The sequence below is a fragment of the Pelobates fuscus genome, chromosome 3 (genome assembly GCF_036172605.1).
Source record: "Pelobates fuscus isolate aPelFus1 chromosome 3, aPelFus1.pri, whole genome shotgun sequence".
Taxonomy (NCBI): Eukaryota; Metazoa; Chordata; class Amphibia; order Anura; family Pelobatidae; genus Pelobates; species Pelobates fuscus.
The window spans coordinates 363,366,844-363,394,316 of NC_086319.1; the positions used below are offsets into that span (position 1 = coordinate 363,366,844).

The 27,473-nt window shown below is 41.8% G+C and overlaps 1 protein-coding gene across 3 annotated transcripts in view; it reads left to right on the forward strand.

Annotated features, from left to right (window-relative positions):
- The window catches only part of ZNF609 (zinc finger protein 609), an 81,692-nt gene extending 64,736 nt beyond the window's left edge, over positions 1–16,956 (forward strand). For 2 of the 3 annotated variants that reach the window (XM_063449295.1, XM_063449296.1), the window contains exons 3-10: positions 3,093–3,318; positions 6,444–6,531; positions 6,699–9,174; positions 9,929–10,298; positions 11,621–11,790; positions 12,807–13,035; positions 15,157–15,235; positions 15,684–16,956. In XM_063449295.1, the coding sequence (XP_063305365.1) occupies positions 3,093–3,318; positions 6,444–6,531; positions 6,699–9,174; positions 9,929–10,298; positions 11,621–11,790; positions 12,807–13,035; positions 15,157–15,230 (3,633 nt within the window). In that variant the 3' untranslated portion in view covers positions 15,231–15,235; positions 15,684–16,956. The remainder of the gene's footprint in view (positions 1–3,092; positions 3,319–6,443; positions 6,532–6,698; positions 9,175–9,928; positions 10,299–11,620; positions 11,791–12,806; positions 13,036–15,156; positions 15,236–15,683) is intronic. The other variant, XM_063449297.1, reaches the window with a different exon arrangement.
- Positions 16,957–27,473: the final 10,517 nt, after the last annotated feature.

The window sequence follows — 27,473 nt, forward strand, 5'->3', positions numbered from 1 at the left end:
ATATGCACAGTAATAGTCACCTGCACACACAGATATCCCCCTAAAATAGCTATAACTAAAAACAAACTAAAAACTACTTCAGAAAATATTCAGCTTTGATATTAATGAGTTTTTTAGGTTCATTGAGAACATGGTTGTTGTTCAATAATAAAATTAATACTCAAAAATACAACTTGCCTAATAATTCTGCACTCCCTGTATTTATGCCTCTCAGTCCACACATGGCTGTTACTAGCACTAGTTTTATGTGTAATATAAGTCTGCCATGTAAATTAATTTTTCTTCTACTTACTATTTAGTGGAGCTTCTTCAGTTTATTCCCATTGTGTTCATGCTAAATACATTTCTTCTTTTTCTCTTGTTTAAGGAAAACTGTCATCTATTTTTAAAGGAATACTGTAGGGTCAGAAATACAAACCTGTATTCCTGACCCCATAGTGTTAAAACTTATCTTACCTCCCTAAATATAGTACAATCTTGTATTCATGCCTGCAGCTGCTGCCTCTGCTCATGATCTGACTGCTGTCGTCATCAGAAGTGGTGTACTGAGACAATCACAATGCTTCCTCATAGGATTGGCTGAGACTGTGAAGGAGGCAGATCAGGGGCAGAGCCAGCAAGTCAAAAACAGCCCTGGCCAATCAGCATCTCCTCATAAAGATGAATTGAATCAATCATCTCTGTGAGGGAAGTTCAGTGTCTGCATGCAGGGGAAGGAGACGCTGAATGGCAGTGCTGCTTACTGTGCCGCACTGCACCAGAAAGCACCTCTAGCAGCCATCTGAGGAGTGGCCACTGGAGTTATCACTAGGCTGTAATGTAAACACTGCCTTTTCCCTAAAAAGACCGTGGTTACTGCAAAAAGCATGATGGTAATGATTCTACTCACCAGAACAAATACAATAAGCTGTAGTTGTTCTGGTGACTATAGTGTCCCTTTAAACTTTGATATGTTTATTAAAGGGTTACTCCAACCTCCATGGCCACTTCTGCTTTTAGAAATGGTCATGGTTGTAGGATTCTGTATATGCAGAGCATTTTCTGCTTGAAATGCTTCACATACAGAAATACTTTCACTTTTGTGTTGGGGGCTAGTTATATTACAGACCGGCACATGTGACTGACAATCTGTGCTGCCTAATGTCAAGTCCTTCTCCCTCCCCTTCCTGGCTCAGATCATGTGCATACATAAAGTGTACAGTACAGAGTTGCTTTAAGGTTATAAACTATTTATATATGGTATAACGCCAAACCTGCAAAGACGTACTGCCCACCTCCTTCTGCTGATGGTGGAAGGATTCCTGACATACATACTATACTTTTCACCCAGTTTTCTGATCGAAGCCTCAGACCGTTGGCTCAAGCAGCAGGCTCTGTAAGCCTGATAGAGCGTTGAGAGACCTGGGGTTAGAAGGAAGAAAATTGTGGGATGTTATAGTCTGAATCATGTAGTCTAGCTCTCATTTTTTTCAATCCCCACATCTCTCACGCTCTAACCCTATTTGCTTTAATCTCTGGCTCTCTTAAACGTTTTGTTTTCTTCTTTCAATGCCGGAGTCTCCTACAGTCTTGCCTTCTTCCACCTGTTAGTGTATCTATCACACACACTCATTTTCATCTCCATCTATTAGTGAGTCTCTTACAATGTCACATTTCTCTTCCATTTATTACCAGATTTCTTACACTCCTCACCCATCCATCCATTCTAGGAGTGTCTCACCTGCTCACTTTCTTCTTCTTTTTTTTTTTTTTTTTCTCTCAGCAATGAACCAACTAATAATTTTAATGTGGTTTTGCCGAGTATACTATGTGAGAATTGGGCATATTTGAATAAAGCCAACAAGCAGGTTTATATATTTGCATTGATCAGTTCCTTTCTGTAAAGGTATTTGAAGCCAGTCTTTGCTGATTTTCCATCTTTCCCATGATACCATATCATATGAGCGAAGCGTCTATATTTACCAACTGCCAATCACCCAGGCAGCTTACCCATCATGAGATGAAGCTGATGTACTTACCAACCGCCATGCTAAATGCTAATAGCCGCAGCACACATGTCATCATCTACCCTGATTCTACCTGAACCTCATATTCATTATTTTCATTATTATTTACTAGTTTTTCCCCTACAGCAGTTGGGGACCAATGATGTGTGTGCGCCGTCATAGCAATCTGATATTTTAAGGATTCCTTTACTAAATGGAAGAATGAGGGCAAAATGTATTCTTCCATCCTGAAAGGGTTAAAGTGATGCTCTAAGGCAAGCACCATAACTTTACCATGATTGGGAAAGTTTTTGGCGACAGAGGTTTTAAATGACATTTGCTGACATGGCTATAAAACATTGTATATTGGGTGCATTTTGTGGTTTGCTTTTTGGTTTGAAACTCATTTCTTGCTGCTTACTAGTCATTATTTCCACCTTCTAGTATGCATTCTCTCGACCAGTTATCGTTAATTGCGTTAATTACCTGTGGTGTCACTTACTCTGCATTTTATAACTGATTTTTTTCATTTCATTAATTGATGGATTTAAATGTACACATGTATAATCATTACAATTCCGAAAATGTTTGTAGTCAGTATAATATGCTTCTTTTCCCTGTTCCCTGTAATCATAATTTTGAAGCATAAAATGAATCTGAGCAGCTATAAATAATTGTAGGTGACATGTATTGTTTTTTTTGTTCTTGTTACTTATTTATTGTACATTTGAAGCACATAAATTGACACCCCCAAACACCATAACCACTGCTGAATACTCTAGTGGTAGGGCATTCTAGGACATTTCCCACTGGGTAATTACGGTTTAAATCCGTCTTGCCGTCTTTACAATTCTTCACTTCTCTTGCACGCAGGCTCCTTCTGAAGGTGGAGCCCAGGCTCCTGAAAAGAAGCTTAAAATGTTACAAATTGCAAATAATTTAATATTTTCCTAAAGATTTGTTTTGTGTTGTAATATTAACTATTCCTCTTTTCTTCCACCCATTCTCTTTTCTTTTCTTTTTCATAACCTTTGATCACTCTTTTCCCCCCACCCTTCTTTCTTTACTTCTGACTTGGCCCTATCTTTTCCTCACCATCCATTTTAGATGGAGTCCCCGGTGTGTGCTTCGTCTGGCTTGCCTCTCCATTTATTGGTCCCAATGGTGAACAATGACATTTCCTCCCCGTGTGAACAGATCATGGTGCGCACACGGTCTGTTGGTGTTAATACCAGTGACGTGGCCCTTGCAACTGAACCTGAATGTCTGGGGCCCTGCGAGCCAGGAACAAGCGTTAATCTTGAGGGCATTGTGTGGCAAGAGACAGAGGATGGTAAGATGGAAATGCATGCAAGCAGTGAACACTGGCAGGAAATGTGCTGTGTGAATATCCTATGCTTAATAATGCCTGTGCGTAGATATGTTTGTTACAATATTCTGATTAAATTTAATATATTTTAGTTGGTGATATCTGTTATGGTGCATTGGTACTCGTCTGATGCTTTACTTGCCAAAGTTCAGTTGTTTTCCTAATGGACAATGGGGAGGGATCTGTAGTAGAATAAAATGCTTGGATCTATACTAGAATAAAATGCTTGGATCCTATAATTTCTTCCCCTATTGTTGCACTGTGGGCGTTAAATACTGGCTCCACATTATGTAGGGTGCATCCACCTCTTGGATTTTCTTCAGAGTTCCAGTGCCTATAGGTCTGGTCTTGGTTTGTCCTACTCATCAACTGAAGCCACAAGAGACTGTGACAGGAAAATACTGTGGTATGATCTAGCACTTCAGATGCCTGCACTGCGGCAAGTCGATCCTTTCTCACCTTAGAGTGTAGCACCTCTGGGAGGAGAGAGTGCATGTGCTCAACTTTAAGACACATCATCCTATTGTGGACAGTGAACAACACTAGGGTACTCTGAGAAGAAACCTACTCTAAAAAGTGATTATGTACAGAGTTAAGCAGGAAGTGGGTAGGAACATCCTTGACAAAAGCTGGCCAAACTAAGTGCTCATAGCAGGACTCAGCCCAGACAGTTTTGTTACAGGATGCTAGCCAGATCAGCTATTACAGCCTTATTAACATAAGCCTAGAAAGTAACAGGGTTTCCCCAGCAACAGGACAAGCCCCAAACCGACCAGAGGAGCCAGCTATAATCCCCTCTTGGAAGAAAGTGAGTTGGTTGCGGGGATTTCTGGGCAATTCTATAGTGAGATGGACCTGGTTTGGGAAGTTTTATGACCTGGGAGGTCACTGCTCATGCCAACATTGAAGGTGGGTAACTTGCGGTCCTTTCAACATGACTCTTCTATTGACCAAATCTGTAAGGCAAGCAATTTTTTTGTGTCCTTCATAAAATCATGAATGAAGCTATTAACACTAGTTGATAGCAGCAGGATGACCATAATTGCATAGTTTATGAATGAAGCTCTATGCTACCTACACAGCTTTCAGTACGTATTCGCAGTAGTCCCTTCTCTCCATCCTCCATGGATATATGTGGTGACATAATGTACTCATGTAATATTGGTGTGTAGAAGGAAGAGCAGGTGAGGTTGCTACTTTATTAACGTAATTAAAAATTATTATTTGAATATAGAAAATTCAAGTTATCTCTCAATAATGAAAACCAGTATTAATTGCATATGACATAACATTCTTTTCTTTTAAGCAGAAGTGCAACTCTGAGATATTAGAAAAACCGTATTGGCTGTAAAATACCATTGTACAGATTATCTGAATATCTGTTAAAAGGGACATGCACCCTTTGTTAGACAATTGTCACATTCAAAGGCAAAGTAACTCCGCTCGTTTCTACATCGCTCCCACAGGCAATGTAGCAGTGTTCATTTGGTAGCAGATTTTGTTTTATTCCTAGTTCCTTGACTAAAATGTCATTAAATTCATTATAGCTTTTGTCATAATCACTTTATTTCTATTTAGTTTTTAGTCATGTTTTTCCACAATGAAAACAGTGTTTTGAGGAAATTAGACAAAACTAACACTGTTTGGACTTATGGTACTTTGCCTTCAGTTCCAGTAGATAAGTAGGGAGTGCTGCCATCTACAGGCTGTCTGAGGATGATGATGATGATACACACTATATATATCTATATCTAAATAGATATAGCGATCAATATAAAAATACACTTATTATGGGATAGATAGATTTTTTCTTTTTTTTTTTTTTTTTTTACCCATGATTTCTTTAACTTTTTTTTGTTTTTGGGAAGAAGTCAGTTTAGGCAATACTGACAAAGTAAACACTCTTTCAGAGCGATCACATTGCCCCTGGGGACCTAAATTGAAGAGAGGGGACTGCCGGGGCTGTAAGGCAGTCCACCAGAAGAGGATCGTGGCGGAGGTGAGTATTTGCAGGGCTCTGGGCTTAAAGCGGTTAGGGCGTTCTATGCCGCCATAACTGCTTTAAAACCCATTATAATGGGAACGGCATAGAACGCCCTGGCGACATTAAGGGGTCAAACAGTGGCACTGAAATATATTTTACACATATGCAGTCTATGAAATTGGCGCATATGTCATGCAGAATTTAAAGAATAGTGAACATTATTGCCTTATTGTTTAGATACACAATTAGTTTTATTGGTAGGTTGAACCGGTTACTCTTGTGAATGTGTTCCTTGTTTTGGAATTCCATGCTGGAATATAAATGTAAGGAAATTCCAGAGAATAAAAATACAAAAATGAATTAATGTTTCTTTTATGAAAGGGACACTCTATAAACACCAAATCAACCTTAACTTAAGTGATTTTGGTGTGTTGCTCGTGTCCCTGCAGTCTCAGTGCTCTATTCTCTGCCATTCAGGAGTTAAATAAATTTTGTTTATGCAGCCCTAGCCACACCTTCCAACATTTTACTTGCATAGTCTCCCTACACACTTCCTGTAAAGTGAGATCTCATTTTTAAACATCCTTATTGCAGTCTTTCATATATCTTGCTCTGTTTTAATAACCTTCTAGAGCTGTAGAAGCCTCCTGTGTGTGATTAACGTTCAACTTACAGAGCAGTAAAAAAAAAAAAAAAAAAGTAAATGCGCTGCAAGATCTGATTGAAAACAAAACCTTTTCGGTCATGTGAATTATGAGTCCCATTCAGGGGATGTGTGACCTAGGCTTCATAAACAAAAAATTATGTAACTCCTAAATGGCAGAGAATCGAGTAGTGAGACTGTAGGGGCATAATCTATACACCACAATTGCATTAATAAGCTGAAGTTGTTTAGGAGCTTAGAGTATCTTTTCTTTTTTTTTGTTTTTTTTATAAGAACTATGGGTGTTAAATCTGTTTGCTTTGTGTATTTGTAAATTTCTAAGAGATCGGGCACTGAATAGAAAACTTGTCAACCTCCTCTTTATCCTTGCTATGTTAAGCCTTTGTACTAGCGTATTTGCTATCCATGTATGGTTATGGGTGACGCTGTCTCTTCTTGTAGGAATGCTGGTTGTCAACGTGACTTGGAGGAACAAGACCTATGTTGGCACGCTGCTAGACTGCACACGGCATGACTGGGCTCCCCCAAGGTTAGTATACTAATTTCTTGCAGACACACGGATTTAACTTGTATACAATATTATATCCAATATATTACTCTTCTCAAGTATAAGTATTGAGAAAATCTTATGTAAGTGCTATGACATTTTTTTGTTATGAGTGCTCACTATGTCTTCTTGATCCCTTCCCCCTCCAGATTCTGCGACTCTCCCACCAGTGACTTGGAGATGCGGAATGGACGGGGGAGGGGCAAACGTATGCGACCAAGCAGCAATGCCCCCATCGCTGAAGCCGCACCAGCCCCTGAGAACAAAGGAGCTAGCAGCAGCAGTAGCAGCAGTAGCAAGACACGTGCTGGAGCCAACAACAAAGGAAGACGGGGCAGTCAGAACTCAGGCGAGCACCGCCCCCCGCCATGTGGCACCACAGAGGACATTAAAGCAAGCCCATCTTCTGCTAGCAAACGCAAGAGCAAACCTCCTTCTGATCTTGAACTGACTTCTAGCTCAGAAGATTCTAAAGGGAGCAAACGTGCTCGTACAAATTCATTGGGCTCCTCCTCTGCACCAGTGTCTGTGTCACTGCCTTTAACAGTTCCACTGAGCACTATCAAAGTTGAGGCCACTACAATGGATAGAAACTGCTCTTCTCCCATTCTAATAGACTGTCCCCACCCTAATTGCAACAAAAAGTACAAGCACATAAATGGCCTGAAGTACCATCAGGCTCATGCACACACAGATGATGACAGTAAGCCAGAGGCAGATGGAGATAGCGAGTGTGGGGAGGAGCCCCATCTTCACCTAGATATGGGAAGTTGCAATGGTGCCTTTGCTTCCCAAAAAGGTTCCCTCTCACCTGCCCGTTCTGCCACACCTAAAGCTCGTTTACTTGAGCCACAAAGCCCACCTCATTCTGCTAAATTTGGTGGAAAGATGGTGTGCAAAAAGAAAATTGGTACCGAAGGTGATATGGACCCAGGTGCACTTTCTAATGATGGCTCTGAGGATGGAACTCTAGCAGCAGATGACACCAGCAATGATGGCTTTGAGTCTCAGGAAAAGAGGCTAACAGATAAAGATTCCATCAAGAAGGGAAGCCTTAGTGGTAAGCAGGAGAAGTTGACTTCTTCGAAGAGTGTAAAGTCCGCCCGTCCTATTGCACCGGCTATATTACCACAACAGATGTATACTATACAGGCCACCACATTCACTGCTTCTAGTCCTGGTTCATCGACTGGACTCACCACAACAGTTGTGCAAGCCATGCCTACCAGTCCCCAACTCAAACCTATTCAGCCAAAACCCACTGTAATGGGAGAACCGTCCAGCATCAATCCAGCACTAACTCCATCTAGAGACAAGAAAAAGAAGGATAAAAAGAAAAAAGAGAACAGAGATGAGGATACATCTGGAAGCTCTATTAAGCCTGGTCGTCCAGAAGAAGGGAAAAGCCCTTATGGGGAAGCAGGGGGGGATTCTTCTGTGAAAGGTGATGGATTGATTAACGGTTCTGAATCACATCAAAGCCGTTTGGCTAGCATAAAAGCAGAGGCTGACAAAATTTATAGTTTCACTGACAATGCTCCTAGCCCATCCATTGGAGGAGGGGGTACATCAAGCCGAATAGAGAACCCCAGTCCTGGGCAGCCCATGACTCCTCTACATGTTGTAACTCAAAATGGAGCTGAAGGGACCTCTGCTAAAACAAACAGTCCAGCCTACTCTGACATTTCTGATGCAGGGGAGGATGGAGAAGGTAAACTGGATAGCACTAAAGTAAAGGATCCGGAACAGCTGGTAAAGGAAAGTGCCAAAAAGTCCCTTTTCCCACCTCAACCACAGAGTAAAGAGTCACCATATTACCAGAGCTTTGAAACCTACTACTCTCCCAACTATGCGCATTCCAGTCCTGGGGCCATTAATCCCACTGTTCAGGCTACACCTGAAAACCAGACTCTTAAAGTCAAGAAGGAAGAGGATTTGGAGGTTACAGAAGTAAAAATGAAAGCTGAACCCCCTGAAGAGAAAAAGCCAGAATTGTGCAGCACAAACCAGCAGCCTTCTGTGATTCAACAACGCCCCAACATGTACATGCAGTCTCTCTATTACAATCAGTATGCATATGTTCCTCCCTATGGCTACAGTGAACAAGGTTACCATGCTCACTTACTAAGCACCAATCCGGCATACAGACAGCAGTATGAGGAGCATCAAAAGCAAAGGCAGAATCTTGAGCAGCAACAGCAACAGCAGCAACAGCAACAGCAACAGCAGCAACAGCAACAACAACAGCAGCAGCAGCAACAGCAGCAACAGCGTAATATGGAGAAGAAAGCAGAAATGGCCATGAGAGATAGGGAGGCATCTCTCAAGGAAGAGTGGAAGCACAAGTCTTCAGTGCCCCCAACACTAACCAAGGCTCCAAGCCTAACAGACTTGGGAAAATCAGGTTCCAAACCTAAGGATTTAGGACCTGGTCCTGATTCAAGCAAATCCGTGATTATCCCCAAACTGGAGGACTCTACAAAGATGTCTGTTCAACAAACCGAGGGACTGAAAACAAAAGTTTCTGAGACAGGTGGGCATTCAGGAAAAGAACCCACTGAGCCCAAACCTAGTGGGGAGTGTAACCGTCAGACTGGTTTGGATCCTGGCTTGTGGTACAGACCTGTAAGTATCAAATCACTTGTAAAGCTATTTAGTTGCTCTAAGCTTTAGAATGGTCAGAAGGCTCTGCTATGTGGACAATGAGATGTTCAATATTAAAACAGTAGTTATGGAATATGTTGCTGTTTTTTGATTTTTATTAAACTGGGCAGACTAGATGGGCCGAATGGTTCTTATCTGCCGTCACATTCTATGTTTCTATGTTTCTATTTGTATTGTTAAACAAATCCATATACATTTTTTTTTATTTATTTTAGTTAAATATTCTCTCCAGAATAAAATAGGGTGCTCTGGGTATGTATTCCCATATTTAACTAGTCTAAAAGAATCCATAGATTTCAGAGTTGAAGCTGCCTTTCAAAAAGAATACAATACAATATCAGTGAAATCAAACTGATATAACAGGAAGCTGGGAGGTAATTGCCAAGCCAGTCTTTCTATGAGAAATATAGCACAGTTCTTCCCTTGAAACTATTTGCAAAACAAGAACAGGTGAAGGCTGGCAACTAGGCTAAACATATAGAAATAACCAATGTGTGGAGAGTAAAGAAACCGTTGTATGGGTTAATCTGTAAACCCGCATATGAGTTTGGTTTAGTGCTGGGATTAATTGTGATGGTAGATCTGTGTATTGTGGCTGCATCTCTTATGGAAATGTGAATTCCTATTTGCATCTCCTAAGATGTTTCATACTGAATACTTGACAATGACCCTGTTGCATTGAGGTTAATTCTGTTTCTTTGTCATAAATGCCCAGCAGGAGGCAGATTCTCGCATGTGGACATATGTTTATCCCAAGTACCCAGATACCATGAAAGTTGCGGAAGAAGAGCGGTGGAAGGAAGAGAGGAAAGTGAAGGAGGAGCGCAGCAGAAGTAAAGAAGCTTCATCCAAGGAAGAAGGCAAAGAAGGGGCAAGTGGGGATGTGAAGGGACCACCAGCAGCAGAGGATCCTAGAGTACTCCCTAAGGATCCACGCACTAGTACTCATGTACCAGTTTCATCACCTCTTACTCAACATCAGTCATACATCCCTTATCTCCACGGTTATGCCTACAGTCAGGCTTATGACCCCAACCATCCAAGCTACCGCGGGATGCCTGCAGTCATGATGCAGAACTACTCAGGTAACTGAATTTTTGTATTGCAATCTAGTACAGACTCACAGAATGTATAATCAGTGAAGAATGTTGACGCACTAAGGTTGCTCTGGGCTAATTCCAAACACCTCTGCAGACCTTTCCAAGTTCAGCCAATGTTCAGGTCAAAAGAGGTGACTTGGTTAGATCACAGTTCAGACTTTTTTTTTTCATGGCTGTATGTAATAAATAACTACGAATATTCTCTTCTAGTCTATGTGTGTATAATACATAATAATAATAATAGGGTACTTTATCTTGAACCCCTTAAGGATTGAGGCAGTTATACAAGCTGTGATCAAAACAAAACTACAACAAAACCTTGAATTTGCGCTATATGTCTGTTCAGGCGTAATTCACATCTTTCATATTATGTGCACCCACACTTATCATATATAATTTTGTTCAGGAGAAACGGGGCTTTCATGTGGCATCAAATATTTGTATATGCAGAGCGTGAGGGCATCAGCTAATGGACCAAAGGTCTGTTTCAATTCAGGAAGCCCTCTTGTGGCATTCTGGTGGACAGCCGCAGAAGGCAGACTTAGAGCTTCAATGTAAACATTGCATCACGAAGTTGAAAAAACTGACACATCACCAAGACCACTTCAATGAGCTGATGTGGTCTGGGTGCCTACCGCGTCCCTTTAAGAATACTGTGAGCTATATAATAATTAAAGGGATAGAGATCCCTCTGCCTCCCCCCTCCCCGGTAAATAAACCGGTAAAAACCCTTTTACTTACATTATCCCAGCGCCGATGTCCCTCGGCGCTGGGTCGAAGCTCCGCCCCCTCCTGCGGCGAGCAGGGTCTAATGCACAAGCATTTGAATCAGTGCTTTCCTATGGGGAAAAAATATCTAACGCTGGAGGTCCTCATGCAGAGTGTGAGGACGTCCAGCGTCCGATAACGAACCAAAAGTCCGTTTCCGGTTTCCGGAAGCCCTCTAGTGGCTATCTGATGGACAGCCACAGAGGGCAGACTTAGAGCTGCAATGTAAACATTGCATTTCTCTGGAACTGCAGTGTTTTACATTGCAGCACTCAGTGCAAAAGGGACACAGCACCCAGACCACTTCAATAAGCTGAAGCAGTCTGGGTGCCTACATTGTACCTTTGACGTGTTGCACTCTAGATTTATTTTTTTATTAAATTTATATTAATGTCTTAGTTTCACCCCTTTTCTAGTTTGTATTGTCTTTGCACTATATTATTAACCTCGACAAAAATAAATAAATATAAGTCTCATAAACAATCTTGAAATAAGTGTTTTCTGAATGCTGTGTGTCTCCCTCTTATCTTCCCATTTAGGTTCCTATCTCCCCTCCAGTTACTCTTTTTCCCCTTATGGTAACAAAGTCACAGGCAGCGAAGAGTCTGAGAAGTCTCGAGCTAGTCCAAGCTGTAAACCCACATCTGAATCTAAAGCTCTGGACATTCTGCAGCAGCACGCAAGCCATTACAAGAGCAAGTCTCCTACGGTAAGCTTAAACCGTTCATTCCAGATGGACTTCCCAGTGAACAAGTTAAAGAAGTCAGTGGCTGGGATTTACTTATCTGTGTTTATACAATACGTCTGTTGGAACAGGTACCGGGGGGCACTTCAGGCAGATGGGTAATGTCCTATGATTACAGGTATTTCAGTTTGTGAGCAGTACTGATTGTAAACAGAACAGCCAGCTTCAATTTAGACTTCTTCCCTGCACAGGTCTTCTAATGGCACTTCCATAGCTCAGGACACTGACCACACCGGCTGTGGGAACACTGTACTAGACTTCTGCATGACCGCTTAAATAGGGACAAGAGAGGCAGACCTGTAGATATATTCTTGTATGTCTTGCTTTGGTGTCTGCTCCTTGTCCTGGAAATAGCTTGTCCTACTCACTCCATGCTCTTAGTGGCTTATCTATGTACATACAGCAGGTAATGAAATAAGTATGTTGGTAGTTGGAATGAGTGACTAAGGGGACAGGCTTATGCTGCAAAATGGTGCAAAACAATATTTGAGCATGGAAATATACATGATGTTATGGAGTAAAGGCAGGTGGGTTTCTAGCGTTTGAAGAGTGGTGTGGACGGCAGCTGATACAACCCAAACCAGAGTCTTTCTTATTTGGTCATAAGTAGGATGAGTGTGTAGATTGTAGGGTGTAGTGCCTCGAGAAATCCTCAGATGTGGCCTAATATGTAAGGTAACAAGGTGAAAAAAGGACGACTAAGTCTTAATATTATTTGGAAAAATAGAGATACACATACAGTGTATAGAGCTATCAGTAAGCTCTGCTTTTGTGCGCATTGGCGGTATACTTCCTATACTCTATGCACACCGCATGTTGTGGAGTCCTAAATCTGTTATGCAGTTGTATTGGTGCCACTAAGCGTCCCTTTAACACACAATTCTGTTGGCACTAGAACAACACCTGTGTAAGAGATGTAACCAGCAAATTACTTCTAGGAACATTGCTATATATCCATTATTCTTGATTTTTGTATACAGATTTCTGATAAATCTCCCCACGACCGGGATCGAGGAGGATGCAGTGTACCTGGTGGTTCAGGAGGGGGCCCTGGCTGCAGCAGTATGGGAGCCCCAGACAGGGGTGGGGACAGGAATTCAGAAAGACCCCGCACTTCACCCTCCCAACGTTTAATGTCCTCTCATCACCACCATCACCACCTTGGCTACTCCCTGCTTCCTGCACAATACCAGCTGCCATATGGCCCAGGTAAGATGGACCTTCCTTGTCCCTTGCTGCTTCTTATCGCAATAAATGAAACCGGATTTTTCTGTTAAACTGGATGCAATATAAAGCTGCGCTAAGTGCCTCTTTATGCGATAGTGGCCTATAAAACTAACCGAGGAGCTGTAAATGTTTCCATAAATTGCTACACAGTAATCTGGAATGTGCCATTTATCTCATTATGCTGGAGTGAGTTTCCCTTGCACTCTTGGCCACTTGCTGTGTCTTACAGCAGCTGCACAGCAGGCCCTCTAGTTTTAAGATTTCAATCTGCAGCGAGCGGCTCTCATTGTTCTCGCCGTGTCTTCCAGCGTAATGCAAATGAAACATATGTTGTCTCCAAAATCTGTCTCGGAATAGTACTTTAGCACAGATTGCTGCAGGCCCCCCACTGTGTATAAAACTACCATAACCTCCATTACAACTACGGCTTGCCGAATATGATGGGAATTACAATCCAACAGCTGGCCTTTGTTCTGCCTGTGCTAGTGTGCTTTCAGAAATGACTAGTTTGGTAAATTGTAGAGTATTTTCCAGATCCATAATTGAATAGTATCCGTCAAAAAATGTTCTTGCTTCTGTCATAATATAATCCTCCTATTAGCCCGTAGATAGATTGTATTAAATAGCCCATTGAATTGTATTTTATCTCCATGTCAGTTGTTTCTTTTTGCTTTAACATGCCCACTCTGCCAAAGGTAGATCCCCAGCTGTCAAACTATTGTTCCCATCTACCTCCACAATAGTCCCTGCAGAATTTTCATCTGGTGTCCATTTGCCATAGTATTTATTTAACCATTTACTCTGATCTGTTGGGGTCACAGTTTTATGGAAACTGCCTATGGTGTCACAATAAGCAAGCAGATGTCTTGTTTCACCAATGTCTATCTGTATGGTCGTTTCATGCTCATTTGACTGCACCTTCCATTTCCTTTATCTTTGGGTGTAGGGGTGCATTTTACTATGACCCAGTGAGTGTAGAGTCTTGAGGGTATTTTACCTATAGGGACCCATAGTAATTGCAGTGCCTCTTCATTTAGCTCTGTTTTCAAGTTTTATTTTTCCACACCTTGCTTTTAGTTGTAAATCAAACCCAAAGAGGATTTACTAAAAAATAAACGGGGTAACTGAAAAGCATGGCCCGATCGTAGCCTACGGAGAAGGTAGAGAGAATTCCTCGCTCCAGAGATGAACTAGAATAAAAGGCCATTGGTTAATTTCTTAGGTGTCTACAAGAAAAGGATTAGTTGGGGACTCCTTATCATGAAAATGGCATGTGTTGGGCAGAGCAGTGCACTGTGAACATTAATGATATTGATGTACACTTTGTAGGGGCTGGAAAATAGATCTTGGTTGCCTTTATAAATTTTATTCTTTCCCAATACATATTCTGTAGGTTTTCACACGTTCCTGGGAGGCCTGTCCTCTTTAGTGTGAATCTTATAGTATTAAAATGTGTCCACCTCCGAATTTCTGATCAGGTTAAAGTTTCTCTGTAACGCAAGTTTTACGGACAAGATAATAAAACATTCACAGGGTAATAACAAAAGACTGTGTGTGAAAGTCTGTGGTGCTGTATGCATTAACAAGAAAATAAGAAAAAGCAACATATCACCCACTGTATGGTTACACCCATAGGGAACCCAAAACTCCATTAGGGGTTGCGTTTTGTCCGCCTGGCACGGCCTGCTGGAGTTACTTCTGAAGAAGTCCATGCCAGATACACGAAACGCAACCCCTGGAGTTTACGATTTCCCTGTGGCTGTACCCGTGGAGTGAATGATATGCCGCTTTTTATTTCTATTGTGAGGGCAAATGTGGTCTCAGACCTTCACGCAGTGCCTTATGTTATTACCCTATGTATGGTTTTTATCATCTTGTCTGTAGTACGTGTGACATATTAGTGTCGATTTGGGAGGAATCTTCCTGCTACAGACAATGTGAAAAATGAGGGGGGAATAATATTGTGTATTTCACCCCAACACATTGGTGTTTCTGTATCATTTGAGGTGGGCTGTAATTTTAGAGTAAAGCTTCTCTGTGCCTTTCATTTCTGTCATTGTCTCATGATTAACAATAGTATACCTTGTGGTTGTTCCTTTACAGGTTTGTCATCTACAGCGATTGTGGCAAGTCAGCAAGGCTCAGCTCCGTCATTGTACCCACCCCCCAGGAGGTGAGAGTGGTAAGTCAGCCTCTCCATTCCCTCTTCTCTATCATTGTCATTTTTAGCCCTCTTCTCATGTCCATGTGTTTTATTAGCTCTCCCTATTTGTTTTTTTTCTGGTATAAATGCAGAACCTGACTTTTCATCCATTTATCCTGGTTCATTGTAGTTCAGTTCTGCAACCTAGATAAAGATAAAGCATGCAATCCACAATGCCTTTGCTCCAGCATGAAGCATTAATTAATGTGCTATTGCTCAAGCATGGAAACCATACAACATTTTTAGGCAAGGGCAGGTGGAGCAGTGTTTTCTAGTTGTGCAGTGGCTGGTAGAGTAAGTCCATAGCATTGCTCACCCATTAATGAATTATCCTTAATACTCACCCTTAAACTGTGTGCATGTCTGTGCCTTTACCTTGCTGCAGTAAAATACTTTATCTTTAATACATCTACATGTTCTCTCGCAGGAATTAATTTTATCGGAGGTCCCTACTTACATAGTCATGTGACCGGATCACAAGACACACCGGGAATGAGAGTCGAATGGCAATGTGTGTTCTACAACCATCGGTTTCAGCCAAGCCCTTGTGGTTTCCCCACTCTCAACCTGGATAGAAGAATCCAACCGTTGGCCTTTGTGACATTCAGTTGTCCCCTCTCTGACTCTATGGAAACCTGGGCTGTATTTATTCAACATTGCCTCCTGAAGACATGGGGGCCATTAGGAATAGCCTTGGAATTTTTATTTTCACGAAGAGTTGGAGATTAAACCACAAACCTCATTTAAAAGAGAAAAAAATAATAAAAAATAACTTTGGGCAAAGGGACATGTCGCTCTTTGGCAACTGACTTCTAGTTCTAATGTTGTTTTGCAAGTTACAGAATGATTAATTTGTTTTTGTCGATTTGTTAGTGCACTCCATCTACAATATCCACTTGGTCTGTGGACTGTCTTCTTGACACATGCTCAGGCTTTATGACTCTTCCAGATATTAGGAGTCAAACTTGGGATAGTTTATCCTATAAACTGTCACTTCTCCACAGGGTTTTGTAAGTGGGTTTGGGGAGTTTTGTGTTTGTCAGTTATTTGAGAGTGACTGTTTGGAACTGTTAGTTTCATGCATTTCATCATTTTCCTTTCCTACCATGGCACCTGGACTTTTCCGGAGGCAGACAGACCATAATTATAACCTAGGGACGGTAAGGGCCAAAAATGCACCCCCCGGTAAATATCGGTGACCAGAGCTTCTCGTGACACAAAGTTGACCTAGGGTAGTTATTTTTTCCAGCTGCTTTTATGCACCAGCTCCCATGATCCTTGACCAGCCTATTGCTGAGCAGTGATCCTGAGGATTGAAGTACATTGATGGGTGGAAGATGGGTTCTCTCAACGAAGATGTTCAGTTCAACTTGTGTGCTGTCTATTGTGTTTTATAAAGTTCTGCTGCTCATTTTGCCAGTACAGATATTACTTGTGAATCTCTGTACTTTCCCATGTTAAGCATCCATTTTATTATTTTAACCAGAGCGGTCTGACATAGTTTTAAACTGCTTTTACCGTCCCTCCCATTTTCACACGGAGGACTGCAGTAAATTGGGTTGAGTATGAAGTCGTGCCGTCATGGCTGAAATCCCCCTGTCCATGCCAGCCCATATCTGTGTATAATGTATATAATAAGCCCTGATACATTCTTTTATAAGACACTAATCTTAAAAAAAGAAAAAGAAAAATGGTAAAAATACTTCACATCTGCATTTTAGATCTGTTTAACCACTAATTGTTCACCCCACGTTGGTCCTGAAATTACAGATATCAGGTGTATTTACCTCAATGTGTAAGTATATTGATGTATGCGTGTATAGAGAAGTATATACACAGACATACATTCATACGCTAGTAATATTATAACAGTGCCAGCACTGCTACCAGTTTATTTGTTGACTACAACTAGTACCATTTTCTTAGAAAGAAATATGCTTAGCACATTGGGTATTTGCATGTCAATATGAAAAAGAAAAGTTTTTTTGTTTTTTAAAAAGGAAAGAAATCACTCCTTTCCATTGTTAAGCAGCAAAAAACCTTGAAAGCGCAGCAATCAAAAATTGCTCCTAATAATATAGTCTTATTCTGTTAGGATGAAGGTTTGTCGTGCTTGGTAATACAGGCATCTACAGGCCACGTAAATAATGTAAAGAATGCGTTACAAATAATGCGTGCCCACGTCCCTTAATAATAGAGTATCGCGCCTGCAGCAGATTAAAGCGATCATTTAAGTGGCAATACCTCGTTTTATCCAGGGCTAGGGCTTCCTACTGTGTTCAGATAGCAGATCAAAATAGGGGATTACACAGAGCGCAAAATCCTCAATTCCCAGCAGCAAGCTGGGCTCCTAACGAGACACTGGTCCTCTGACTGAATAGTTTAACCCTTTTATGCTGCTTTCAATTACAATGTCTAGTTTCCCTTTCACGCAAAGGGACTGTGTGACAGTCATTTTATCGTTTCAGTTCGGTTCCATATTTTCCCTATAAGATAGTGCTGCAGATCTTCAAATCACTTTAAAGATATGCAAGACAGTCTAACACCGCTCATACAGAGATTATGAGAATTATTATATATGTAATTTTTTTTTTTTTATTAATATTTTTTTAATAACATCAGTTTTCAGTGACTTGCATCTCTCAGTAGGTGCATCAAAATTTCTTATGTTGAATTTACAAAACAGGAAAGAAAATGTATTTAACCCTTTTTTGGAAGTTTTTTCCAATATTTTTTTTTTTTTTTTTTTGTATTTCTTTGTTGTAAACAAAACCGATTGTATATGGATTTAACTCAAACGCACTCTTGAACCTGGGGTGGATGGGAGATGTTGTGAAAGTCTCCCTTCTGCCTCACCTCTCATAAGTATCTGTATAAAGATGTAAAGTATATTTCTGTTATGTAGCTATTTCTTTTTTTGCAAAAGATTTGAAGTCTGTGGCAAAGTTGGATTTTTTTTTCCCCCTGCAGTTTTAAGAAATACACGTTTGTTTTATCAGAGCGTTACTGTTTCTTACCTGTGTAATGCACATTTCCTGTATTTCTCATTTAAGTAATGAAGAATGTAGCAATGTTTGGTGTATATTTTGAGTGTCCGTAATGGGGCATTAACCTCTTTAGCAACCAATAATAATCCTTGCTGTTAACAGAATCTGGCCTGTAAGGACCTATAGTTAACCAGGAGATGTCCTGCATAGTTAGAATAACCAACTGCATACAGCACTGATTTCATTGCCATGCAGTGATGAGGTTCAGAGCGCTTTTTAGATACGGGTATGGCAGCTGGTACTTCCCAAACCAGAGTTTATTCTCTCCGGCTATAACTAGGTATAGGTTAGGAAAGGGTACAGGGAACCGGCACCTTCTGGTGTCAATTTTCTGGAGCTTTTATTCAGCTCCAGATATGTACGCCAAGGCCCGTGGAAATCCCTCCTCCCCCCCCCCCCCATGGATATCTCACTCAGCTTGGTTTCTTCTAGATGGTAGGTCACAGTCAAGGGTGTTGAACATTCATGGGTGTTTCCCTCTGAATTGCAGTGTTACAGATATTTACCAATTACATACAAGGAAAATAAAAACCGAAAATGGTTATCTCTGTTTTGCTGATGTAAAAGCAAAATTAAAAGGAAAGCAGAACATTTTTATTTTTGCTCAATCCTGTGTATTGTAGGTGGTTTCCTCACCACCAAAGAGTTAAGTGTGGCTCCTCTAGATACAATCTTTAGTGATAAAATCAGGAAGGTCCAGGTAAGGAAAACTGGTTTAATTATCTTTGTTTAAAATAAAACTAAAGACCTAAAAACACAAATGCGTTTAACTCAAAGGGACTTGTTTTAAAGAGCTCACTGTGAAGCAATGTTTAACCACAAGTTTTTAAGTCAAAGCAAGAGCTGTGATCCTAACGAACTAATGAGCAGAAACCAACCAAAGTAGTTAAAGTCCAAATAGTTAAAGGAACACTAATGTATTCCTGACCCTATATAGTTAAAACCACCATCTAGCCTCCATGACCTTCCTTTGCCGCCCTAAATATAGTAAAATCTTACTTGTATTCAAGTCTGCAGCTGGTGGTTCTGCCCCTGTTCTGCCTTCTTGGCTGACAGAAGTGGTATTCTGATCCAATCACAATGCTTCCCCATAGAATTGGCTGAGACTGTTAAGGAGACAGATCCAGGGCAGAGCCTGCACAAGCCAAACACAACCCTGGTCAATCTTGAATATGTATTCACCCTGCAGGGGTGATCAGCATAACAAAATATAGTTCCCTCCCCTGTGCCACACTGTCTGGACTGAAGAGAGCTAATAAGATCGGATTGGGAACAAAGAAATCTCACACCCACTGTATCTTCTCTAGACACGGAGTGCCAATACATTAGAGCCCCAAACCTTTCCTCCATTGTTGCTCCACAACACATACATTCCCCGCATAGCTCACTCCTTACGCTACATGTCACGAATGCACCCTACTTCAAGAGTGTGCGTGACGTAGTTGTTGTGGTTAAAGGGTTAAAGCTCACTATTTGTCTGCACTAGACTGGAAATCATGATAAAAACCTCTTAACACCACCCACACTTAAGCATAATAATATAACTATTACTATTTTAGAGCTGCTACAACCAAGACAATTTATAAATGGAGTGCCTTGGTCCCCCAGGTAACTTACTAATAAAAATCCACCAAATATAACTTGGCACACTATCTATGTAATTGCAAAATACTAATTAGTCTCTTCAGGTACTGTGATTCTTTACCAGAGAAGGGCAGAACTTAATAAAGGAATATTTATTATGCGCAAAAATATAGATGACAATCAAAATTATTTACACTAACAGATTAAAAACAAAAGGGATAAAATAACAAAGTCCTAATCACTTACTCAACTCTTCAAAGTAAAACTTCTGCCCCAGGGGTCTCTGGTAGGAAAGATGGTGACTCACTTAGAATTAGGTTCAGGGCCCTCAAGCAAGTACCATGATGCCCACTTCAGTATCATTAGAGATATACCCTGTGGATTGCCACGCCTCACCCAGAGGTGAAGTTGAGGTGTATCTATAGAAACACTAAGTGACCACCCCCTTGTGTCCAGACCCACATCAATGCAAATGGAAACATTTGGTTCTATCATCTCTTACAAACCTTCCACATAGATAATTATTTGCTTTTACAAATTTATTATTTTACTATTCCTTAGATGTGTCACATCCCTTACTTGCGACCCAATATAGCAGACATTAAAATCCCTTCCGCTATGGTTAAACTATGCCAAACATGTTTGGGCTTGTTTAGAAGATGGCGCTTGTCATTCCAAATAAAACAAAAATGAGGCTTAATTATTATTTTGTGGGTAAATATTAATGTTTTTTCTTTTGCATATGATACTGGAACAATGCTAATGGCCATTAACATTTCGAAGAGATTGACTCATCAATTAACAAGTGCAGGTCATATGGCTGAAGCCAGACATTCAGACTTTTCAAGTGTAGAATCTCACATCTTGCAGAACCTTTGATTAATCGCAGGATCTATCTTTCCCTTTTCACATTCCTTTGCAATTTACCTTACCCCTTTTGTCATCTGACCTCTGTGGGGGTCCGAGCTTTGAAGAGGAATTAAGGCGATAAACCTTCTGACCTTACATATATTCAAATTAACCCCTTTTGACATTGACAATACCACCTCTACCAGGCAGGCAGGTCATCTATGCACTACACAAATTACAATAAAAGACAATATTCCAAAGTTCAATAATGAAATATTTGTGCCGTGACACCTCCCACAAATAAGAGACGCAGTGGGAGGAGGCTCCTATGCCTCGACCTTGTGTATCAACAATTGTTCTTTTTTTTGCCTCCACATCATACACTCATCTTTTTCATACACGATTTATGCATAAATGTGGTAGACCTCATGTGTTCGCACACCCCCCCAAAAAGGCTTGCCTTTAGTCCCTAAGCTATGTCACAGCCATATCCACAACAAACATGCCTGATTTGCCGGTCCCCATTTCCCACTGCTCTCTAGTCACATCTGTCAGGCCACACCCACTGCGCCCATGTAGTAGCCTCTAAGGGGGAAGAAACCAACAGATTTCTGCAGTACTCCTCTGTAAACACACAAAAAATGAGAGAGAACACTCCCAGGGTACTTGTGCTGTGTCAACACCCTTCATCTTTTATAGTTTGAGGCCTGTCTGCTGGGCTCGTCGCACTATCTTACTCTGAACCTTTGGTTCAGAATCCGAGAGTGGCTTAGTGACAGACTCCTACTCCTGAGCTGGCTGGGGTGTATGCGGGATGTGAGATGGTGATAAGCTGACAAGGTTCCAGGTTTCCCCATCATTATGCTCCCCTGCAGACATCCTCCCTGGACCCACCCCTCCCTTTCTACTGATGGAACCTCTGTCTCTCCCTCACTTTTACTCCATATCCTCACACATTCAGAACCTTGGGAAATGGCTGAGTCTGGCGCAGAGTAAGGCTCAAACACACTCCGCTCTCCCTCCCAGCCATGTTGTCTTTATATTTTCACATAGCACATCAGATACATTTGCTTCAGGCATATTTTGGAACATATATTCATTCAACCCCCTCTCGCTAGAAGGGTTTTCCTGTACATTTTCACAGGACACCTTTGACACCCCTTGGGTATGCACAGAATGTTGCACATACTCACATACTTTTCTCTCCCAGCCAGGTCATCCTCTCACAATCCCACATAGACCCTCAAACTCTCCTGAATCGGATCCCCCAACCCACTCCTGTCTGAGACACAGGCGAACCTACCAACTTATCCTGCCATGACTCCTATGGCACATGGCATCTCAAACAACCCTGGCTCTGACACAGGCACACACGCTCATCCTGCCCTACCTCCCCGTGAAGTTGTTTTTGCCCATTACCACATGGTATTGCAGGCATTTCTAGTTCTGAAACAGACTGGCATGCATGATCATTCTGCCTCCCCTCCTTTCCAGCACAATTGCCTGCATACATTTTCACATGTTTCCATGGACACCCCTTAGTTAGGCACAGATTGACACACATTTTGCTCTCCCTCCCAGCGAAGTTGCCCTGGCAAACTTTCACCTTGTACCACAGACAACTCTGGTTTTGGCACAACCTGGCACACATGCTCATTCTGCCCTCCCAGCAACTTTGTCTTGGCACACTCTCACATGATATTGCAGACACCCCCCTTCCCACTCTCTCACAGCAAGGTAGTCTATGTACACCTTTACATACTGTCTTCTGCACAGTAGGGCCACTACGAGGCTTAGGTTTATAACACACATTACTTTCCGGCACATACTGGGATAACAATCTACATAAATCAATACCAAGTAATAGATTTGCAGGGATATTCTCATCTACCCCCACATCTCTGAAGCCCTTTCTCGCTCCCCAATCAAAATAAACACGTGCCATTTGCACTACAATGCCTACCCTGCCCCCTCCCCCAATTCGTTTAACTGCTAAAATGAGGCTTAATTAGTATTCTGTGGGTAAATATTAATGTTTATTCTTTTGTATATGATCCTGGAAAAAGGCTAATGGCCATTTACATATCAAAGAGATTGACTCACCAATTAAGAAGTACAGGGCATATGGCTGGAGCCAGCCATTCAGGCTATTCAAGTGTAAAATCTCACACCTTGCAGAGCCTTTGATTAATCACAGGATCCATCTTTCCCTTTTCACATTCCTATGCAATTTACATTACCCCTTCTGTGGGGGTCCCAGCTTCGAAGAGGAATTAAGGCTATAAAACTTCTGACCTTCTTACAATCCAATTAACCCCTTTTGACATTGACAATGCCACCTCTACCAGGCAGGCAGGTCATCTATGCACTACACAAATTACATTAAAGGACAATATTCTAAAGTGCAATAAAGAATTATGCACACTTGCCGTGACACTACCCACTGTCCAAAGTAGGGATCGACCGATATTGATTTTTTAGAGCCGATACCGATAGCGATATTCTGTGAACTTTCAGTCCGATAGCCGATATAATTTGCCGATATTCTGTACATTTACCATTTTGGAAAATAAAAACTATTTCTACAGGTAAATGCACAAAATATACATGCCACGTGTAGTGGATGCAGTGTGTTTAGACAGAGGAGCTGTGTTTGTTTGTGTAGTGTGTGTAGTGGATGCAGTGTGTGTTTGTGTAGTGTGTGTTGTGGATGCAGTGTGTGTTTGTGTAGTGTGTGTGTTTGTGTAGTGTGTGTGTTGTGGATGCAGTGTGTGTTTGTAGTGTGTGTGTTGTGGATGCAGTGTGTGTTTGTAGTGTGTGTGTTGTGGATGCAGTGTGTGTTTGTGTAGTGTGTGTGTTGTGGATGCAGTGTGTGTTTGTGTGTTGTGGATGCAGTGTGTGTTTGTGTAGTGTGTGTGTGTTTGTGTTGTGGATGCAGTGTGTGTTTGTGTAGTGTGTGTGTTTGTGTGTGTGTTGTGGATGCAGTGTGTGTTTGTGTAGTGTGTGTGTGTGTTGTGGATGCAGTGTGTGTTTGTGTAGTGTGTGTGTGTGTTGTGGATGCAGTGTGTTTGTGTAGTGTGTGTGTGTGTTGTGGATGCAGTGTGTGTTTGTGTAGTGTGTGTGTGTGTGTTGTGGATGCAGTGTGTGTTTGTGTAGTGTGTGTGTGTGTTGTGGATGCAGTGTGTGTTTGTGTAGTGTGTGTGTGTGTTGTGGATGCAGTGTGTGTTTGTGTAGTGTGTGTGTGTGTTGTGGATGCAGTGTGTGTTTGTGTAGTGTGTGTGTGTGTTGTGGATGCAGTGTGTGTTTGTGTAGTGTGTGTGTGTGTTGTGGATGCAGTGTGTGTTTGTGTAGTGTGTGTGTGTGTTGTGGATGCAGTGTGTGTTTGTGTAGTGTGTGTGTTGTGGATGCAGTGTGTGTTTGTGTAGTGTGTGTGTGTGTTGTGGATGCAGTGTGTGTTTGTGTAGTGTGTGTGTGTTGTGGATGTAGTGTGTGTGTGTGTTGTGGATGCAGTGTGTGTTTGTGTAGTGTGTGTGTTGTGGATGCAGTGTGTGTTTGTGTAGTGTGTGTGTGTGTTGTGGATGCAGTGTGTTTGTGTAGTGTGTGTGTGTGTGTTGTGGATGCAGTGTGTGTTTGTGTAGTGTGTGTGTGTTGTGGATGCAGTGTGTGTTTGTGTAGTGTGTGTGTGTTGTGGATGCAGTGTGTGTTTGTGTAGTGTGTGTGTGTGTGTGTTGTGGATGCAGTGTGTGTTTGTGTAGTGTGTGTGTGTGTGTGTGTGTTGTGGATGCAGTGTGTGTTTGTGTAGTGTGTGTGTGTGTGTGTGTTGTGGATGCAGTGTGTGTTTGTGTAGTGTGTGTGTGTGTGTGTGTTGTGGATGCAGTGTGTGTTTGTGTAGTGTGTGTGTGTGTGTGTGTGTTGTGGATGCAGTGTGTGTTTGTGTAGTGTGTGTGTGTGTGTGTGTGTGTGTGTGTGTTGTGGATGCAGTGTGTGTTTGTGTAGTGTGTGTGTGTTGTGGATGCAGTGTGTGTTTGTGTAGTGTGTGTGTGTGTTGTGGATGCAGTTTGTGTAGTGTGTGTGTGTGTTGTGGATGCAGTGTGTGTTTGTGTAGTGTGTGTGTGTGTTGTGGATGCAGTGTGTGTTTGTGTAGTGTGTGTGTGTGTTGTGGATGCAGTGTGTGTTTGTGTAGTGTGTGTGTGTGTTGTGGATGCAGTGTGTGTTTGTGTAGTGTGTGTGTGTGTTGTGGATGCAGTGTGTGTTTGTGTAGTGTGTGTGTGTGTTGTGGATGCAGTGTGTGTTTGTGTAGTGTGTGTGTTGTGGATGCAGTGTGTGTTTGTGTAGTGTGTGTGTGTGTTGTGGATGCAGTGTGTGTTTGTGTAGTGTGTGTGTGTTGTGGATGTAGTGTGTGTGTGTGTTGTGGATGCAGTGTGTGTTTGTGTAGTGTGTGTGTTGTGGATGCAGTGTGTGTTTGTGTAGTGTGTGTGTGTGTTGTGGATGCAGTGTGTTTGTGTAGTGTGTGTGTGTGTGTTGTGGATGCAGTGTGTGTTTGTGTAGTGTGTGTGTGTTGTGGATGCAGTGTGTGTTTGTGTAGTGTGTGTGTGTTGTGGATGCAGTGTGTGTTTGTGTAGTGTGTGTGTGTGTGTGTGTTGTGGATGCAGTGTGTGTTTGTGTAGTGTGTGTGTGTGTGTGTGTTGTGGATGCAGTGTGTGTTTGTGTAGTGTGTGTGTGTGTGTGTGTTGTGGATGCAGTGTGTGTTTGTGTAGTGTGTGTGTGTGTGTGTGTTGTGGATGCAGTGTGTGTTTGTGTAGTGTGTGTGTGTGTGTGTGTTGTGGATGCAGTGTGTGTTTGTGTAGTGTGTGTGTGTGTGTGTGTGTGTGTGTGTGTGTGTGTGTGTGTGTGTGTGTGTGTGTGTGTGTGTGTGTTGTGGATGCAGTGTGTGTTTGTGTAGTGTGTGTGTGTTGTGGATGCAGTGTGTGTTGTGGATGCAGTGTGTGTTTGTGTAGTGTGTGTGTTTGTAGTGTGTGTGTGTGTGTTGTGGATGCAGTGTGTGTTTGTGTAGTGTGTGTGTGTGTTGTGGATGCAGTGTGTGTTTGTGTAGTGTGTGTGTGTGTTGTGGATGCAGTGTGTGTTTGTGTAGTGTGTGTGTGTGTGTTGTGGATGCAGTGTGTGTTTGTGTAGTGTGTGTGTGTGTGTTGTGGATGCAGTGTGTGTGTGTGTGTGTGTTGTGGATGCAGTGTGTTTGTGTAGTGTGTGTGTGTGTGTGTTGTGGATGCAGTGTGTTTGTGTAGTGTGTGTGTGTGTGTGTTGTGGATGCAGTGTGTGTTTGTGTAGTGTGTGTGTGTGTTGTGGATGCAGTGTGTGTTTGTGTAGTGTGTGTGTGTGTTGTGGATGCAGTGTGTGTTTGTGTAGTGTGTGTGTGTGTTGTGGATGCAGTGTGTGTTTGTGTAGTGTGTGTGTGTGTTGTGGATGCAGTGTGTGTTTGTGTAGTGTGTGTGTGTGTTGTGGATGCAGTGTGTGTTTGTGTAGTGTGTGTGTGTGTTGTGGATGCAGTGTGTGTTTGTGTAGTGTGTGTGTGTGTTGTGGATGCAGTGTGTGTTTGTGTAGTGTGTGTGTGTGTTGTGGATGCAGTGTGTGTGTTGTGGATGCAGTGTGTGTGTTGTGGATGCAGTGTGTGTGTTGTGGATGCAGTGTGTGTGTTGTGGATGCAGTGTGTATTTGTGTTGTGGATGCAGTGTGTATTTGTGTTGTGGATGCAGTGTGTATTTGTGTTGTGGATGCAGTGTGTATTTGTGTAGTGTGTGTGTGTGTTGTGGATGCAGTGTGTGTGTGTTGTGGATGCAGTGTGTGTGTGTTGTGGATGCAGTGTGTGTGTGTTGTGGATGCAGTGTGTGTTTGTGTAGTGTGTGTGTGTTGTGGATGCAGTGTGTGTTTGTGTAGTGTGTGTGTGTTGTGGATGCAGTGTGTGTGTGTTTGTGTAGTGTGTGTGTTGTGGATGCAGTGTGTGTGTTGTGGATGCAGTGTGTATTTGTGTAGTGTGTGTGTGTGTGTTGTGGATGCAGTGTGTATTTGTGTAGTGTGTGTGTGTGTGTGTGTGTTGTGGATGCAGTGTGTATTTGTGTAGTGTGTGTGTGTGTGTGTGTGTGTGTGTGTTGTGGATGCAGTGTGTGTTTGTCTAGTGTGTATATAATGAAAGCAGAGTGTTTGTGTAGTGTGTGGGTACTGTGTGTAATGTGAATGCAGTGTGTGTGTAAAGTGAATGATGTATATACTAAATGCAAAGTGTTTGTGTAGTGTGTGTGTGTATTTGTGTAGTGTGTGTGTATAGTGAATGTAGTGTGTTTATACAATGCAGAGTGTGTGTGTGTGTGTTTGTATAGTGTGTATATAGTGAATGTAGTGTGTTTATACAATGCAGAGTGTGTGTGTGTTTGTATAGTGTGTATATAATGCAGTGTTTGTGTAGTGTGCATTATATAAATACACTACACAAACACACAGTGAATTATATAAACACACTGTATATAATGCAGTGTTTATATAATGCAGTGTGTTTGTATAGTGTGTTTATATAATGCAGTGTGTTTGTATAGTGTGTTTATATAATGCAGTGTGTTTGTATAATGTGTTTATATAATGCAGTGCATTTGTATAGTGTGCATTAACACACTAAAACACTTGTATAGTGTGCATAAACACACTGCATTATATGCACACACTATACAAACACCCTGCATTATATACAC